Below are 17,144 nucleotides of genomic sequence, written 5' to 3'. Positions count from 1 at the left end.
ATAAGCCCACGACGGGGGCTTATCTGCTGCCTTCCGTCGGCCACGGACCGGTCGGTCGGTGGCTGTGGCCTTTGTTTAGACCGTTGTGTTTGCCTTACACGTCCTCAGCAGCCATCATTTATCTTTGCGTACACTTTTTCTACAAGACACCGTTAATACGACGGGGATACTTTGCTTTATCTCCGCTACTTAGACATTTTGCCGCTTGTTGTTCGTAACACCACGTAATATCCGAGAGCCCCCTCATTGAGCAGCTTTTACCATCACGGCGCTATCGAACAGTGTACTTCTTTGGCTTGGTCCACTCGTTCTTGATACACAATCACTAGGCACAGCACTGCTCACGTTCTCGCTCATGGCTGCCAGGACAGCACTCGGAATCGTTTCTTGGAAACCGTAGGCATAACAAACACCATCTGAAAAAATCCTAAGAAGCGAAAATTGGCCGTCAGTTTTTTCGTGGAATCCGTTACATCAATTTTGAAACTGTCGTTCCATCTCCCGTGTCCTGTTTTCAGTGAATTAGCCTACGGATACGGAGATTTTCCTCATTTCGATCACATTCGATCTCATGATCCGAAGATGTAGTGTCAAGATGTTGTAAACAATTGGCACTGGCCGTGTGGCCCCTTGTTTTGGGACTTATGTTTTCTAAGGGTCGTTGAAGTTGGATTGATTTGAGGTGGAACTTTTTCCGGTCAGTGACAGCCTTGGCCACAGTGTGATTGTTTCATGTGGTTCACCACACACTTGACATGCGCGCTTGGTTTGATTCAGTTTTTGTGGCGATGTCGAAAGCTCAGAAAAAGCCGATCGGATGGCCGTCCGACTGCTCACTCTGTTCCGCAAATGACATTATTACAGGAACAGTGGTAGTAAAACGCCACGCCATGCTGACGGATGCCGGCCGACGAGAAAGTGGAAACCGTTTAGTCTAAATGATGGGGCAAATAAAATAAAAATCAATTTAATGGCTTTCCACGCCGAAAAGTTGGTCCCTGATCGGCCATCGGTTGGTCGGTAATAAATATAAATAAAAGCACTCAATCGCATCCACTTAGACGATTTTTCCGTTGGTGTTTTTGAGGTTCTCTGGGAACGCAGCCAGGGCGTAGGCGGCCAAGGCGGCAAGGGCGCCAGGGCAGGCGTGTAGCCTTCGTTAACGTTTTGTTAACAGGCGGTGGAAAAAGTTTTTGATATCTTATTAGATTAAATCATTACTCCGCAGGGACGTAGGCCAATGCTCGATGCGAAAGCCATACAAATTTGTATGTTTTATTAATCAAACTCCGCCGTCTGTTGCTTCCGATTGAAGGGCAATCATATTGTGGAAAAGTAGAACCACTGTCGGCTATCAATAAAACTTTTGCAATGGTATTTAACACAAAACAAGCAATCAAATTGTACATCGGGGGTTTTATGCTTTTGACTTTGAATTATTGAACTATTGAATTTCACTTTCAAATTCACTAAGGGCTAGAGAAACTATGAAATAATTAAAACATTCATGCTGCATGCTGTGCCGAGTTATGATTTAATTTGTTGAGTTCGTTCTAAAATGATCAAAGATGTTTATGAATACAGCGTATAGGGGCACCTTTCATTTATTCAAACATCCGTTGAGCGTAATGAGTGCGTCCAATTCGCTTGTCTATAGGATTGATTGTCGTTAAATAAAATGAAATAACACGAGTTTTGCTTGGTACGGGGCAAACCCCTTTTTCAAATCACACAAAGTTCAATTTTATTCAAATATACATGAAGTTGTTTTCGTATGAAGTAGACGGGAACGGATGAAATAAGAATCAACCAAAACCAATTGCATGAACCGGTTCCGTAGAAATATCGGAAACGCCACCGAAGCGGAAGGGGAATTTAATCAAAGTTTGATTCCACAAAAACCCGTAGGTCAGGATCGCAAAAGTCCGTGTACCAAAAACTTCAGGAAAATAGCCTCAAGTTATTTTTTACTTTACAAAAAAACGGTGCAACCAATCAGAACTCGTTTGAGGATTTGCCGGTGAAATATAACCGGTGTTTTATAATTTAGGTAGAGTCGAAGCACTCAGGCTTTCAGGGAATCATTTAAACTGTATCTTGTGTAAATATGGACATGATCATTTCAAAGAGAGTGTGTTTTTGTAGCTACCACAAATGGGGTAACAAGTGCACCCTTCTGCCCACCGGGAGATGTGTAAATATTGTAAAAACTCTATTGGATTCCATTATCCCCAGCGAGGCTTAACAAAGTGTCTCAACCCGCCACTCGAACGGTTTTACTGCAAGACGATTTTCGAGAGATTTTCCCAGAAAACCGTTCCCGGTGTGCCCAGGGGCCCAGGCGTAAGAACCGCTGCTAGAGCACACGTGCTGAGTGGTGCCGTGCCCACGCACACGCCCAGAATTCGTTGAGGTTGGTCCTTGTTTTCTCCACGGACAGGACCTAGGGCTTGGCTACAGTTGTGTAACGTTTTGATGGAGAGACCACATCCCGCTGGCAGCGAAGAGCGAACGTTTTTCGCATCACGATTACGACTGCGTTCCTTTGCCGCCGCCCCTTCCTGCGCAGCGATAAGGACTCGAAAGAGAACAACGACCAACGACGACGGTTCGCGTGTTGCTTCTGGGGAGCCACAGTGCCGAGGTGACAGTGAATGTGCCGCTTACTGACATAGTGGCTGTCACTTTGCGCCACTTCGCAGTGTCGAAGGACTCTGACCCTCTGGGTGGACGCGAGCCTCGAGAAATCGCGACGAGTGCACTGAAAGTTTGCAATAACAGGTTCCCATGCGGCCCAACCGTTGGCTGTAACCGTTTGCTGAGTGTTACCATGCGGTAATTAAATTTATTTACGAGTACCAAAACGGTGGCCGCCCACCGGTGCGGACAAGAGTTTGATAATTCGGTCGTTCGGTTTTAAGTGCAAAACGAACGAAGTTCTTTATCACCGCCTGTCAATCGGCGTTTGCGGCTCCCGGCTCCCGGCTCCGGTCGGTAAATCGGTTCCGACAGACGTAAAGTGACGCCGGGTGGTACAAGTGGCCACTCATAATCGGCGCCGAGTGTGGGTAAGTGGATCCCAACTCACCCGTCCCAGGACTAAGAAAGGATTTTTATTCATCTGGCCGAGTGTCATACTCTCGTGAGTTGTGCCGTGGTTGCAGAAGGAATCGATCCAACCGATGGCCGCTCAAAGATGGAAACGAGGCGTAAGCTGAGCTGGGGAAAAGTTTTCCATGTACGCAGCACACATCGCAGACCGATCGGTGCTTGGACAGGCGGAAGCATCTAGGTAATTGAGTTTTGATGTGTTCCGTGTTGCGTTAAAGTCCAGCCCAGCAAAAAGGGTCACGGGTGAGCAGCGTGTGGAACTTGTTGGATAAGTTTTTGCGCCTGCCAATAGAAACACTACAGCCACGGCAGTAAATTTCACTCACGACATGGCACAATGTCGGCCATTGGCATACCATATTGGATGGATCGATTAGGATCCTGTTGATGCGCCTTAATGCAGTTTAGCAGCACTTTCTTTTTGAGATGAGACTGGAGTAGGCCAATCAGCTCGGCAAACGGCAAATCAACTTCAGCACAACAAACGAGCACCTAATTCAACATACAATCCGTTTCGTCCGTCCGTCAGGCATCGTTATGCGCCCAGCGGCCCCGTTGGCTCCCCGTACTGACAGCATCCAGCCGTCTTTTTGCTCTCCCTGAAGCTGAACGCCCTACGCCCTGTAGCAATCGAAGCAGGCCGGCGCGGCTCAGAAAGGATAATTGAGTTTTCATGGTCAGTCGGTTACGTCAAGCATCTGTCAGGAATTGTGCTTTGTGTGAGTCAATTAAAGGGCGAATAAATTGTTTTACCGCCGTGACAGGATTTTTCGACCCGTGAGCCGACTCGAAAAACCCACACGGCGACCCCCCCGGGAACGGTTATGATTTTTTGTAACGCGTTTCCCGTCGACAGGAGCACCACGTGCCGTTGATGGAACGAATGACACACGTTTTTTCTGGGGCCCTAGGCCCTCCTGATGGCTTATGTGGCCCCTCTCGAGAACATGTGGTGATTGAATGATTGTTACAATCCAGCGAAAGAGGATCAACAATGTAACTGGAACTTTTCGGCCCGGCACAACAATGTCGGGTGGCATAAAATATATCCGTTTGCGGCCAGCGCGGTAAAAATCATCTCTTCCGATTCATTTGCTGGCAACATTGCGGGCCGGGCTCCTAGGCGGGAGTTATTTTATCGATTTTATGTTACTCCACTGCGGGCGTTATTGAAACAAAAAGCATCGTGTGTCGTCCTACTTTGAGCTTCCGCACGCAGCACTCGGTCGGTCCACCCAGTCGACTCAGCACACATTAAAATACATAACAAACATTCCTAGCCAGCGTCTCGACGACGTTGGTGCGTCGTGGCCGGGCCGGGAATGTCCGGCGACCCGTTCGCCCCTAAAAGGGAATCAATTCTCGCACAATTTAACTGCCGTTTTAGTGGCAGCCTTCGCCATTGCAGCACATCCTTTACCGCCCTGCCCTGCCCGGGAGGCCGGCAATTTTTCGTCAAAGGACACTCCCTTGCCGTTAGGGTGCGTTCACTAGCCAGCGTCGCTCCGGGGGCTTTTACTACGTCACTGCGGACGGTGTCTCGTGGGAAACCCGAAATGGTGGAAACTTTCCGCTAGATCCGGATCCGTAGCACACAACACGCACACGGCACGACCCGAGTGGGTGGTAGATAATAAGAATTATCAAGAGACGGCGCCCGTCTCTGGGCGAACACGTTCACATTGATCACTCACATTAGGCAGTCGGGTTCGTCGGGTTTTATTACACGCTCTTAATCCAATCATTCCGTGGCGACGTCAACCTATTCCGCTGTTCCGATCGATGTCGCACCGATCGGGGCGTTTGCTCACTGAACTGCCATCATTCCGAGGCTACAGCACCTCGCGCACCGTGGGCGCCCTTTCGTGGGACGCAAATTGCATTTACATAATCAATGTACGGGAAAATTTTATACGCTACTCTGCACTCCGTCGTGGGCACATTAGAGAGTCGTGGGACGTGGGCGCCCCCCGCAGTGCATCCTTATCCGCCCAAAATCCGATCTCCGGTGGAACCGCGGACGGAACACGCGGCCATGACGCGACGATAGGTGCACGCTCTGTGTGTGGGTGTGGGTGTGGGTGTGTTGTCGGCGGAATCGTTTCGACCTGAACCGAACCGAACGCTCAGCTGTACGGCTGCGACGAGACTGGAGTGGCCCTAAACATCCGTTTCCGCTCGACCATGCTGTCGAGTCGGGTCGGCGTCGTCCTCGTCGTCGTCGACGCCGATGAAGCCGGCACTCGGGTGTGTTGAACTGGCAGCCGTGGAAGGACTCCATTTGCCATGCGCCACGCGTACGCAGCGAACGTTTCCAAAACACACGGGAAGCCCGAGCTTCCAGTGGCCGGCCAGGCGGCTCCACTGGAAGCGGGTTGGAAGCTGTTGCTGCTCGGCGGCCAGCAAGCTGGCGTGGCGAATAATCTCCGCATTTGTCTGCATTCGCGATGGATGGGTTGGTCCTCAGGTCCCTCGAAGGCTCCGGTGGGTGCGCTAGGGATTTCGCTGTGGTCGGATCACCGCACCGGCCCCAGTTAGCCTGCAAATTGTATCAGGATGAAGAGATACGTCGCCACGGTGCTAATAATCTAATGGGGCGGCACAAAGAAACCATTCTTAGGACCCGGGCCTATCGATTGAGAGCGGCGTGCGCGTCAGCGAATTTACATACCGCGAAAAACACGTTCAAATTTACGTCGAAGTAATAGGTCGTTATTTTAATGGGCGTCTGCCGGAGTTGGCACAGAAAACTGTGCATCTGTGTGCGGGCGGGAGACAAAATCAATACATTACTAATTAACGTACACCTCACCACTAGCCGTCATCTCCGGAGTTTCTCCTTGCCTTTTTGTTGCACATCAAGTCATTCTCCTGCGCGGCGGCGTATCCTATTATGGCCGCTGTTTTCTTTCCCTAAAACAGGATTAATTGCAATTAAACACGTATGAGTCAGAACTGGTGACTACTCCGTACCTCTAGTACCAGCAGATGGCAATTCGAGGCGATCTGGAGCAGGTTGATCATATAGACGATGGCCCACGAAAGGAAGATGCTGGTCGAGAATCGTCGCTTGGGATCCGTTTTGAAGATCGCCCGATAGAACGTGTACAGTGCCATTATTCCGTACAGCAGTGTTACCAGACAGAATCCTGTGAACTGTTTGACTGCCGACGGTAAGAACGCTCCCGATTAACCCTCCGATTAATTACCTCCGTTTGACAGCGATGACTTATGTCGATCGTGACGCTGTGGATGTCATCATACGCCAACGCGACGCCAGCGACCAGTTTCCTGCGCAGGCTAGCGGCCACAGGGCTGTCTACTTTGATTTTCTTCCTCCCAAAAGATGGCCGCAGCGCCGTCAAATCTTCGTCGCAAAGTTTCTGGCTGGTGGAGGAGTTTCGGTAACTCCGGTTCATTTCCGATTTTTGGTGTCCTTACCTTAGATGCTCGTTGATGGCGCGAACTTTACAGCGGGCAAATGTCACTTGTCCGATAAACAGCCCGCCAATGACGCCCGATGCGGAGCTGATGAAGAGATGGGCGACAAAGATCGGGATACGCTGTAAGCCGTCTCCCAGTCGGTAGGCCGTATAGAGCGAATAAACGAGGGCACTGACTGTCAGTGCGCACAGCAGCAGCCAATTGGCCAGCAGCTCCCGATCCCGCCGATCGTTGTCGTGGGCGATTCCCAGAGCGGCCAGTTGGGCGTCAATCGAGCGAAACGCATTCAGCAGATCCACGTTCCATCGATTCTGTATGAGCCACCGCACCAACACGAACATCATATCGGCCATGCCCAGGCCCAGGATGATCTTACTGCCAATGTCCACCACATCGGATCCGGTGGAAGAATACGAGCAGAGGGTACGCATGTTTTCGTAAGAAAAGTACGCATACATTGCGACGTTGAGAACACAGCACGAGATCCCGACCCGGGACGGACTGGCGACGTAACCACTTTCGGTTTCGCTAAACTCGAAGTTCCTGAAACCAAACAGGCGCCCCGTAAAGAATATTACTCGAACAAGTGCCATCCTGGGCCCGGCACGACTTATCACCACCGGCACAATGTCCCGAAATGGAGTTCACAATATCGCCCGTCGGGGTTTTTATGATGTCGAGAGAATTAGATATGCCCGATACGCATCGGAAGTGCAATCGCGGGGTTCATGAAATATTGATTTCATTAATTCCGATTGCTGCCCCGCGCTGGCGTCATCAGTTAGTAAAAAATAAACCCCTCTCCAAACTGCACTGTACAAAATGAATACACAAGAAATGGGATCCGATTTTTTCAAAATTCCCACCAATCGAATTGAAATCGCATTTGCGATTCACATTTTGTGGTTCGTTCGACTTTGCCCATTCCGGTTGCCATGGCAACGCGTGGCTCACGTCGATGATGTGTGGAGCACCGCTTTGCATAAAGAATCGGCAGGATGACAGGATGTGTTTATGAAAACCACCGTAAGCCCTCTTTAGCAAATTAAATAATCAATTTGCAAGGAATTTTGCAAACCCCACTTTTTATCGCCTTCGAGCAGCGAAACGTTTTAAGGATTCGATTTTCGTTCAACGCAGAAGACACGGAATGCTGGGTAATGTGTGCGTGTTTGTGAGTAAGTCGTTTGAAGATACGCATGAGGAGCGCATCAATGGAGTGATCAACACCGCGATTCCCCAACAGGGCGTGAAGCTTCAAATGTTTAGTTTTTCAATTTGCTCCTTTTATCTCCGTGCAATGCACCATTGAAAGGCCCCAAGGTTCAGCTCGCCGGAGGCCAAAAGGACCACGTTTTATTATTTGCGTGCTTGAGCTTTCGTTCGCCGAGCACCATCCTCGAAGGACACATTCGCCGAAAGATCCCCGGAGCCTGGCAAAGCACGGTGAAAGCGCGCGGGCGCGAGAGAGAGCGAAGTCGTAATGGAATTATAAATGTTTAGCCACGTTGGCATCGTTAGAGCAACATTTATTGGATTTTGTGGCAGCACTGCTCTGGGCTCTCGGGGTTCCGACGGATTCCATTCTCAAAATGATTCCAAACCAAGACGCGCTGGTTGTAATGACTGTACGTGCCGCTGGCATTTTCTTCCACCCCGAGACATCCCTGCGGTGGGTCGCTGGTGGTTTGTTGGACGAATCCGAAAGTGCAGTCATGCGATAAAGACCCACGGCACCGTGCGCTCCGTGCGCGCCCTACGAAGCGCCCGGATGGCAGGGTTGAGTCCCACCTGAAATCATCCTCCACTAAAGGGAGAGATTTTGGCATAATGATCTGCAAACGAACTGCAGAAGCACCCTGCCGGATTCTAGGAAGCTGCGTCCGGGAGTGTCCACTTCTTTCTTTTCTTGTGCGCCTCGGCGCAACATCTTGCATTCCCCCACATGGTCGTATGCTGAAGCTTCCGCCGGGCCGTGGACTGAGCTGTCGAAAACAAATTGCTGTCGGCCTGTCGGTGCAGAAGAAACACATCTTTCGGCCAGCTCGGCCGCGCGGGTTGAAAACTATTTCAACTTACACGAAACCTCAAACTGTGAGCATAATTCTAATGGATCTTCCAAGAAGGTGACAAATGTGCCCTGATTTGAGCCCTGCGCAGTCAAAAGACGGAGGTTGTTGCCGTCCAGGAAGCGGGTCCGCCGGGTTATGTTGTGCTTTGGCTCGCCGAAACTTTCGCGTTGCGGTTGCTCTTCTCCCCGCAATTTGCGACAATTTGTCACCGGCAGGTGAGTTTACTGTAAGCGGCGTCGGTCCCTCGGAATGGGATGGCGCCTTAAGCGAGGATTTTGCATACTTTACCCCTAAAGCAAATTAATGAACTCGCTCTTGAATGGGATATGCTCGGGATGAGCGTGTGAGTCGAGAACCGGTGACAAACGGGACCCGTCCCGGGCCCGTGCGGCAGAAGTTGTGTGAATTTACATACTCTCTTCGTATAATGAGCGAAGAATTACGGCCGTTTTGTGGCCACCTGCGGTTTGTTGCTACCAGCTGGCGGCCGCATTTATCTATCACGCCAGGAAGCTAGTTGCTTTCGGAAGCAATTAAAAAAGTTTGTCAATTTCTCCGTTACATTAGCTGCGGCCCGTTCTTGACACCAATCCCGATCCCGATGGGGCAGCACTTTGTCGCCCGCGCCAGACCGACGATTAACGATCATCGAAATCAATTATCTAGCAGCAAAGGGGGCTTCTTCACTGAAGTTGTCCCGGTAATCGGTCCGCATCAATCTAAAGCCTTGCGAATGCATCACCGGCGTTCAAGCGGTGAGCCGTAAATTAGATTCTTCGTCTCGCAAGTCTCATTACAACACTTTCGTGTTCCGATTCCGTCGAGTGATACGGTTCGTTAGTTGAGCAACTGTAATTAATTTGGCGCGAATTGTTCGAGGGGAGGACTCGCGGGTTTTATTTTAAAGCAATCGCCACATTGGCCACCGACGCCCGCTGATTATCTTTAATGGAGTCATACAATTTCGATTTATCAGCTCAATCATTACGCATTTCGAACTATGGCGTGTGCTGTGTGCGGCGAAGCATAAAAATACACCACGAAAGCGGCGTAATTATCGAGAAATGCCTTCAATTGATTGATGTTCGACGTACGTCGGCCACATATCTAATCTTTATAGGAAATCTTTATTAGAAGGTTCCTAGGACCAAGGTGCGTGTTGAGCGAGGATTAAATTTGCCTGAAACAATAAATTTCACACATTCCAAGTGCCGGTGCCGATGCCGTGCTAGTCGTGCTCGTAAATTATGCATCGACCGGCTCCGTTCTTCGTGCGTGTCGAAGGCACGAGACCGGCAGCCCGGGAACAGTGAGAATTTCGCTGCCCCGTGTGTCACATCGTCTCGGATGGAGCTGTTCGGGCGGGTTCTTCGAAAGCACGTCGACGTGTACGACGTCATGAACGTGCACTTGGCGCTGCTGAAATACACGGGAGATCTCTTCATTTGCCGCGATCCCAGCGCGGGCACCCTGCACGTTTCGTGGCCCTGTTTTGGACTGTTTGTGGCACAGGTGTCGGCCCTGTTGCTGCTTGCCATCGGTGGTCAATTCGCTCACTCGATGCTGAGTGGGCCGGACGCGACGTACCTGCATCACGGAATGACCCTTCTGATGACGTTAACCGGTTTCTTTGCGATCATCGTGTCCATCGCTAACGCGTGCGCAGGCCGAACTTTGTGGCACATTCTCGGGTGCTTCGATCGGTTCGACCAGCGGATGGCGGTTCTGAGTGCCCCGGTGGATCTTTGGTTCCAAAAGCGTGTCTACTTCCAAGCGACCGTCGTGGCCATAATCGGATGTTTGGTGAGCAATGGAGCATTTCTGGTCTCCGCCGCCACCACGTACAGCAGTCTGGTGCTGAAAATCATCATCTTCTTGGAGATGACACTCGTTCTCCTGGTGGTCTTTTCGACCGTCTGCCAGCTGATACTGATAACGTTCTTCGCGTACTGTCGCTTTCGGCATCTACGCCAGTTTTTCGCACTCAATTTTCTGCCAATGTCCCCAGCAGTAGGTCCGTTCTTTGGTGAGCTGACCAAAGTGAATCAGCAACGGCAACGCATTCACCCGGCAATGTTTCAAGCCGTGCTGGATATGGTTGACGATCTGCACCGAGCGATGCAGCTCATTAATCGGGCGTACGCGGTGCAGGTGTTCTCATCGGCCACGTCCTTGTTACCGTCGCCCACGTTGGTCCTTTTTGCCATCTATCGCTCCTTCGTGACGGACAACTACGAACTGAGCGTCATGATTTGTATCATCGCCGTGGCGACCTTTCTGTTTTGGCTGTTCTTCGCGGTGCTGATATTGCTGTCCTCAGGCATCCACTACGAGGTACGGTTGCTAAGCGATTTCGGCGGTTACTCTGCCATTACTACTTTGTTTCCCCGCGAAAACGTCGACAGGTTTCCCGGCTGATCGATTCGGTCCATCACCTCGGAACCGTTGTGGAGTTCAGTCGCTTCGCGCAAGACAGTGCCGTGTTCCTGAAAGCGAAGATTGTGACCATTCATATGGGTCCGATTGAGCTGAACTGGAAGGTGGCGTTCTCTGTAAGATACACTCCTTGCTGCGATGCTAGTAGTTGAGCAGATGCGTTAACCCCAGACCTTCCGACTGGTTGCAGATGGTTGCTTCGATGGTGTCCCACCTAATCATCCTGATTCAGTTCGATGCGAGTGGCCCCGGAATAAGCGGTCTGCAGGAGAGAGAGTGTAACAAATAAAAGTGTCCAGCATCCACGATTTACGCACACAAACACACACACCGCGTGGGTTTTATTCATATGATAAGCACTTGTTTTGGCACACTGGTTTTTATTTTGGCCGCTGGTAGTAGTGCGTTCCCACGAACGGCATCTTCTCGACGGTCCCGTGGTAATGCTTATCGCGCACTTTGAGCGTAATTTCGGTGCCCGGCTTTTTGTACTCCTCGGGGATGTAGCCCATGGCGACGTTCTGCTGTAGGCACGGGCTCGGACATCCGCTCGTTATTTCGCCGAGTTTTTGCTGTTCGTTGTTGCAGATTTCGACGTGCTGCCGGGCCGGAGCCGCTCCCGGCTCCATCCGGAAGCCGACGCGCCGCCGAGTGACGCCGTTTTTGATCTGTGCATTGATTCGGTCCGATCCGGGAAAATTGTTTTCAGCTCGGCGCTTTTTTGCCACCAACCACAGAAGGTTCGCCTCGACCGGGCTAGTCGTCTCGTCGATGTCATTGCCGTACAGACAGAGGCCGGCTTCCAGGCGCAGTGAGTCCCGAGCTCCCAAGCCGGCCAGCTTCAGTTGACCAACGGCCGGATCCAGCAAAGCGCTCGCCAGCTCGGCAGCCTTCGCCGATGGGACCGAGATTTCCACTCCATCCTCGCCGGTGTATCCGCAGCGCGTTATACGACAATCGGCCACTCCCGCCACCGTGTCCGTGGTGCTGTTCATGAAGTAGAGCCGCGACAGGTCCGTGGTGCACAGTTTCTGCAGCACCGCCACGGCACTCGGGCCCTGTACCGCCATCAGCGATTGATCGTCCAGTGAAAGAAACTCGACCGAAACGTCTTTCCCGTTCGCTTTGAACGAGGCGACTGCTTCCGAAATGTTGGCCATATCGACGGGTTTGCGGGACGCGTTCGATACGATGTACAGCAGATCGTCCGCCACCCGGGTCACGATCAAATCGTCCAGGATGCCCCCGGCACTGTTGGTAAACACGGTCAGTGTGCCCGTGCCATTCGGCAATCCTTTCAGGTCCGCCGTGCAGATCGACTCGATGCAACTGATCACATCCTTGCCTGTAACGCACGCAGTGTTCTGTGTTAGTGCTGGGGAACTCTCACAACGCTGATCGGTTCGTTACCTCGGACGTAGGTTTGCAGCATGTGGGACACGTCAAAGATCGATCCGTACTCGCGCGTGTACAGATGCGATTTGATGATGCTCTGATCGCCGTACTGCACCGGCAGCCAGTAGCCGGCAAAGTCCACCAGCTTGCCGCCGTGCTTCTGGTGGAACTCGTACAGTGCCGTCCGGCTCGGGGCACCTTCCGACGCGTAGCCCCTGACCAGCGAAGAGGACGTTCGCACCGAACGAACCCCGTGCCGTACCATCAGGCGTTGCATTCTGCTCGATCGATCGATTCACTTTCACCTCTCGGACACAAATAAAACCGTGGCCTGGCCGCCCGTATCGTCCGGCGATCCCAGGCCACTATCAGCTTTTGGGGCGTGCAATCGTGTAATCGATGGCAGAGGTCACTCACTAACACAGCTGCCCGAGGCGCTACAGCTGATAGACTCCAGCGAGCGACAGAAACCGTTTCGGAAGCTCGGACAAAACTGAAGCACCGAAGCGTTATCTCCGGGGCATGATAATTTCGAGGATTGCTCGTCGTGCCCGTGCCCGGCGATCGGCAGAACAATTGATGGACCCCGATAGTGCAACAATGTCACAAACAAACCGAAAAACCGGTTTGATTCGGTGCCAAGGTGCCCTCTAGAGCCTACTTCCTCGTTTCTCCGGGGGAAAACGCTTTCCGGTGCGATCGTATGATCGATCACCTGCCGTTACTGTTGATGACCCGGGCTATTAATCTTGAGTCCCGAGCCCCATGTAGGGTCCTTTACGCTAATGCGCACTAAAGTCAGTACCGGGTCAACCACATCGGCGACAATGTCCCGACCGCGTCACATTTACGACGTGGTGATTCCTTTGCTCTCCTTGTCACGAGTCACCGGGGTGGTCGCGTTTCACCTGCTCGGTGAGCCACCGTACGTCCGGATAAAGATAATGCCAGTGGATTGCGTGGCGCTCCTGCTAAACCTGCTCGTGAACTGCTTCTGCGTGTATTTAAACGTGGAGCACAATCGGGCCTTCGCGTTCACTGGTTCGGCGGTAATGGATGCTGGTCTAGGATATCTGTTCCCGTTCGGGGCCATCTGCATGATGTTGGTCAACTGCGACAACGTGCTACGCCGTGGTACGATCGGTTTGATCGTTGCCGAGTTGTACGAGGTGGATCGATCACTGCAACGCAAGAGTCATCGCATCAACCATCGGCGTCAGATGCGGCTGCTGATGCGCATACTGATTCTGTTGCTGTCGTTGGTCACGATCGGCACCGGTTACTCCTTGGCGGTGGCTGTAACGGCACACGGTTCCCAAAGGCTGCAGTTTCCCGGTTTCGTCACCAACACATTCTCGTACCTCGTGACGGGTACGGAGATCGTCCTGGTGAACTTCCATTTCATTATCGCGGCCCGATTGGTTGCATTCCGCTTCGATGAAATTGAACGGTGTCTCCGGAAGCACCTGGACGCTGGCCAGTGGTGGATCGAGCGCGGCAACCCCTGGGGACGGAAGACGACCCGGGTTGATGTGATCGCCAATCTGGGGGATGATTTTTTCACCCTAGTTCGAATTGTGGCCCGAATCAATCGGGTCTACTCGAACCAGCTCGTGTTGTGCATCTCGGGCGTATGCTTTTACAGCATCTTTATTATCTACGCAACTACCTTCACGATTTTCATGGGCCGCATGGAGGAGCTCCGGATGGTGTCGGTCATGCTGAGCGCGTGGGCCTTTATGGTCGCCATGATGGGCTTCATCTTTCACGCGGGAGTGGAACTATCGCGTAGCGCCCGGAACGTGGCCGAACTCCTTCACCATGCGGTACAGCGGGAGCAGGACGCGGGGATACGTCAGAAGTTGCTCCACTTTTCCCAACAAATCCTGCTGCGCCCACCGAAACTACGAAGCTTGTTCTATGAGTTCAACTGGAAAACTATGTTCCGGGTAAGTTTCGCCGGACTTTCACCGCAATGCCCTTAAAGCGCCGTGTTTATTGTTTGCAGATTTTTGGGTTCATCGTCACCTATCTGGTGATACTGATGCAGTTCGACCGCGTTTCCGTCAGGCCGGCGAAGGAATGAAATCGAGAGCCGCCGGTTAAGATCGCATCGCGTAAATGATGCAATTAATGGGATGAATCAAGTATTAAACGATTGTGCAACGATTTTATTTCAAGCCGTCCTTTCATTTATCACACTCTCGTTCCGCACACTCAACCACTTTATGCTCAATTGTATCTCATTAATTAATGACACGAGTATGGGGGAGAAAAATCGCGAAAAATGTGTCTCCTCAATAATTGATAAATAAAAATGCCTCTCCTCGGAACGATGCGCCCGATGCGCCATGTGTTGCATCGCTTCGTCCGCTAACTTGTGAGTTTATTTTAACACTTGCGTGCCTGGTTAATTAATCTTCATTATCCATCGTATAATCGAGGGTCCATCGTGGTCGCGGATGATCGCGAATTATGACACAGTTGTTAAAGTCATTTCCTTTCGCCGCGTGTTTATTGTATCGCATCGAACTGTATCATTATGATCAAATACGTTGCCAGTTCGCCGGTGGCCTGCAAAGGAAATGTTTCATTCTCCATTGACTTCAAAGCCGGCTTTCGTCTTACCCTAACCAGCAGGAGCCAATCGACGTCGAAAAACAGCAAATCAATGCTCGGCAGACGGTGAGACATTTGCTCCGACAGCCACTGTAGCTCGTCCTCGATCTCCGCCGACGTGGTCAGGTTGATGAGCCGATGAACCAGCTTCCACGTGTTGATGGAACATTTGCGAAGCTCGCCCGCCAGGGCAATGCTCATGATCGATAGTGCAGAGTAGAGCACAGTCCCTACCATGTAGAACGCAGCGTCGTAAGCTTCAGCCGCTATGTAGCGGTAGAAAACTACCCGCAGAAAGGCGAAAGTGGCCACTAGCAAACTGACCAGGATGTGGATCATCAGCATTACCATCGGTGTGCCATAGCTGACCGAACAGTCGTGCGTGACGTCACACAGTTTGTCCTGCAGCTTCCTCAGCGTGCGTATCAATCGCAACGTTTCCTGCACATCACACTCAGAGTCGATACGGTACGTTAGCTTCCTGCAAATAAATAATGGCAAAGACTGACCCCTATACTAAAGTTTGCAGCACTCACTTCAGCACGTGGTTGATGGTCTCTGCGCGTGTCCACACGAAGTACAGCAAAAGGTTGAACATCATGTAGAAACAGATCCCGCCGGACCAACAGTAGGACATAAAAGCGCCGGCCATGAAGTGATCGCTCCAAAACTCGACGCCCCGAATGCCGGCCAAAAAGATCGGATGAAAAATGCAGCACATCACCGTGCTGAGCGACCCGAGAAGATGATGCACTTGGTAGTTCCTGCAGCAGCACAGTTTCGCAATCTGTTTTGGATAAAACGTGGACTCTAGTATTTGTACCAAAGGTGATTGACCACTGAGCCGTTACCTCCGCATCAAACCGTTCGAGGTCGGAGAACATGCGCAGGATACGCACTTTGTGGGCCTGGAACAACCACGGTGTCAGGAGCAGTGCGAAGAAAGGCAGCTGCATTAGGATGGCCATACTTTGCTCGACCAGGCCGGAGCTGGAGATATGAATGAGACCCCAAGCGTCGGTCCGAAGCGTGACGAAAATGAAATAGATTCTCAACAACGTTAGCAGCACTATCCAGAACCACTGGACCGCGGCACCTTCTTTGGCCGTGTGGCTGTCCGCTGAGATGACGTGCACCCCCAGCAACTTCATAGCCTTCCAGATGGGGCCGAAGGCTTGAGAAAACCCGTGGGCCGGAAACCACCATCGCATCGCGTACTCTCGGCGGATTTGCTTCCGAACCAGCTCGATCATCGCGTGGCGCGTCCAAAAATGATACTGATCGGTAGTGGGCACCGTTTGGGACCTCAACTCCTCAACTGGACGATATGGAGTGATTAAAAATTCATGCCACTTTGGGGCCGCATAAAATAGGAGCGAACTGCTATCGAAGGGGTCAGTCTAAGGATGTCTTCGTTCCGAAGGGCCGTTCGGTGGTTCCGGGCCGAGCCGCGCAATGTGTTTGATGTTCTAAAGTTCAACGATGCGTTGTGTGACGTTCTGGGTCTAACCATCTATCGCTACCGTGGGGATCCTGCGAACGGAGTCGCTGAGCTGAGTGCACTGAAGATGGTGAATTTTTTGCTGATGAATGTACTTCTGGTGGCTCTGATGATCATTCACGCCTACATTCCGAAGAGGTTCACCAACCAGTTCACCTCGGTGATCGTGATGTACGGCATCCGGGCCCTGCTGGTGGGCGGTGTGTTTGGAATTTCGCTAGTGAACAATCTGAATGCGTGGAACTGGAAATCGATCATCAAACTGGTTCAGCGATTGCATCAGCTGGACATTCAGTTTCAGCGGATCGATCATCGCATCGATCATGTCGGCCATCGAAGGCAGCTCTTGGCCGGATACAGCTTCGCGCTGATCGCACTGTTGCCGGTCGTTGTCGGCTTCAACGCAACCACCATCGTCTTCGTCGATTCTCGATGGGAATCGTTTAGGATGGTCATTGGCCAGATCTACTTCAACTTGATCTTCTTCACTATGGTTAGCATGTTTTTGACGCTATCCTACCTAATATCGGTTCGTTTCAAGCACTTGAACGATGCCATCGAGCTGA

The 17,144-nt window shown here is 51.6% G+C and overlaps 3 protein-coding genes across 3 annotated transcripts; 1 reads left to right on the top strand and 2 right to left on the bottom strand.

Moving 5' to 3' along the window:
- Nucleotides 1-11,379: 11,379 nt before the first annotated feature.
- Nucleotides 11,380-12,856, bottom strand: LOC131209000 (aminomethyltransferase, mitochondrial). The gene is made up of 2 exons (XM_058201961.1): nt 12,474-12,856; nt 11,380-12,408 (listed from the first exon to the last, which is right to left on the bottom strand). Exons 1-2 carry the CDS (start codon nt 12,733-12,735, stop codon nt 11,444-11,446), a joined length of 1,227 nt encoding a protein of 408 aa, XP_058057944.1. The 5' UTR covers nt 12,736-12,856; the 3' UTR covers nt 11,380-11,443.
- Nucleotides 12,857-13,285: 429 nt separating this feature from the next.
- Nucleotides 13,286-14,544, top strand: LOC131211472 (uncharacterized). Its single transcript, XM_058204949.1, has 2 exons — nt 13,286-14,407; nt 14,467-14,544. Exons 1-2 carry the CDS (start codon nt 13,286-13,288, stop codon nt 14,542-14,544), a joined length of 1,200 nt encoding a protein of 399 aa, XP_058060932.1.
- A 428-nt stretch (nt 14,545-14,972) lies between these two features.
- Nucleotides 14,973-16,228, bottom strand: LOC131211471 (uncharacterized). Its single transcript, XM_058204948.1, has 4 exons — nt 15,929-16,228; nt 15,614-15,864; nt 15,087-15,558; nt 14,973-15,032 (listed from the first exon to the last, which is right to left on the bottom strand). The coding sequence occupies exons 1-4, from the start codon at nt 16,226-16,228 to the stop codon at nt 14,973-14,975; spliced, it is 1,083 nt and encodes a 360-aa protein (XP_058060931.1).
- Between the last annotated feature and the right edge of the window lie 916 nt (nt 16,229-17,144).

This window comes from Anopheles bellator, chromosome 2, assembly GCF_943735745.2.
Source record: "Anopheles bellator chromosome 2, idAnoBellAS_SP24_06.2, whole genome shotgun sequence".
Taxonomy (NCBI): Eukaryota; Metazoa; Arthropoda; class Insecta; order Diptera; family Culicidae; genus Anopheles; species Anopheles bellator.
Note: the sequence above shows the minus strand (reverse complement) of the source record. Positions and strands in the feature narration are given on the sequence as shown.

What these genes read in the sequence shown, in the direction of transcription:
- LOC131211471 (XM_058204948.1), bottom strand. Translation starts at nt 16,228, where the DNA reads ATGAAGTTGCTGGGGGTGCACGTCATCTCAGCGGACAGCCACACGGCC. An exon ending in ACCATCAACCACGTGCTGAA is followed by an intron (nt 15,559 to 15,613) that starts GTGAGTGCTGCA and finishes ATTTATTTGCAG; the next exon opens with GAAGCTAACGTACCGTATCG. An exon ending in ATTGGCTCCTGCTGGTTAGG is followed by an intron (nt 15,033 to 15,086) that starts GTAAGACGAAAG and finishes TTTCCTTTGCAG; the next exon opens with GCCACCGGCGAACTGGCAAC.
- LOC131211472 (XM_058204949.1), top strand. Translation starts at nt 13,286, where the DNA reads ATGTCCCGACCGCGTCACATTTACGACGTGGTGATTCCTTTGCTCTCC. An exon ending in ACTGGAAAACTATGTTCCGG is followed by an intron (nt 14,408 to 14,466) that starts GTAAGTTTCGCC and finishes TATTGTTTGCAG; the next exon opens with ATTTTTGGGTTCATCGTCAC.
- LOC131209000 (XM_058201961.1), bottom strand. Translation starts at nt 12,735, where the DNA reads ATGCAACGCCTGATGGTACGGCACGGGGTTCGTTCGGTGCGAACGTCC. An exon ending in GCTGCAAACCTACGTCCGAG is followed by an intron (nt 12,409 to 12,473) that starts GTAACGAACCGA and finishes CGTGCGTTACAG; the next exon opens with GCAAGGATGTGATCAGTTGC.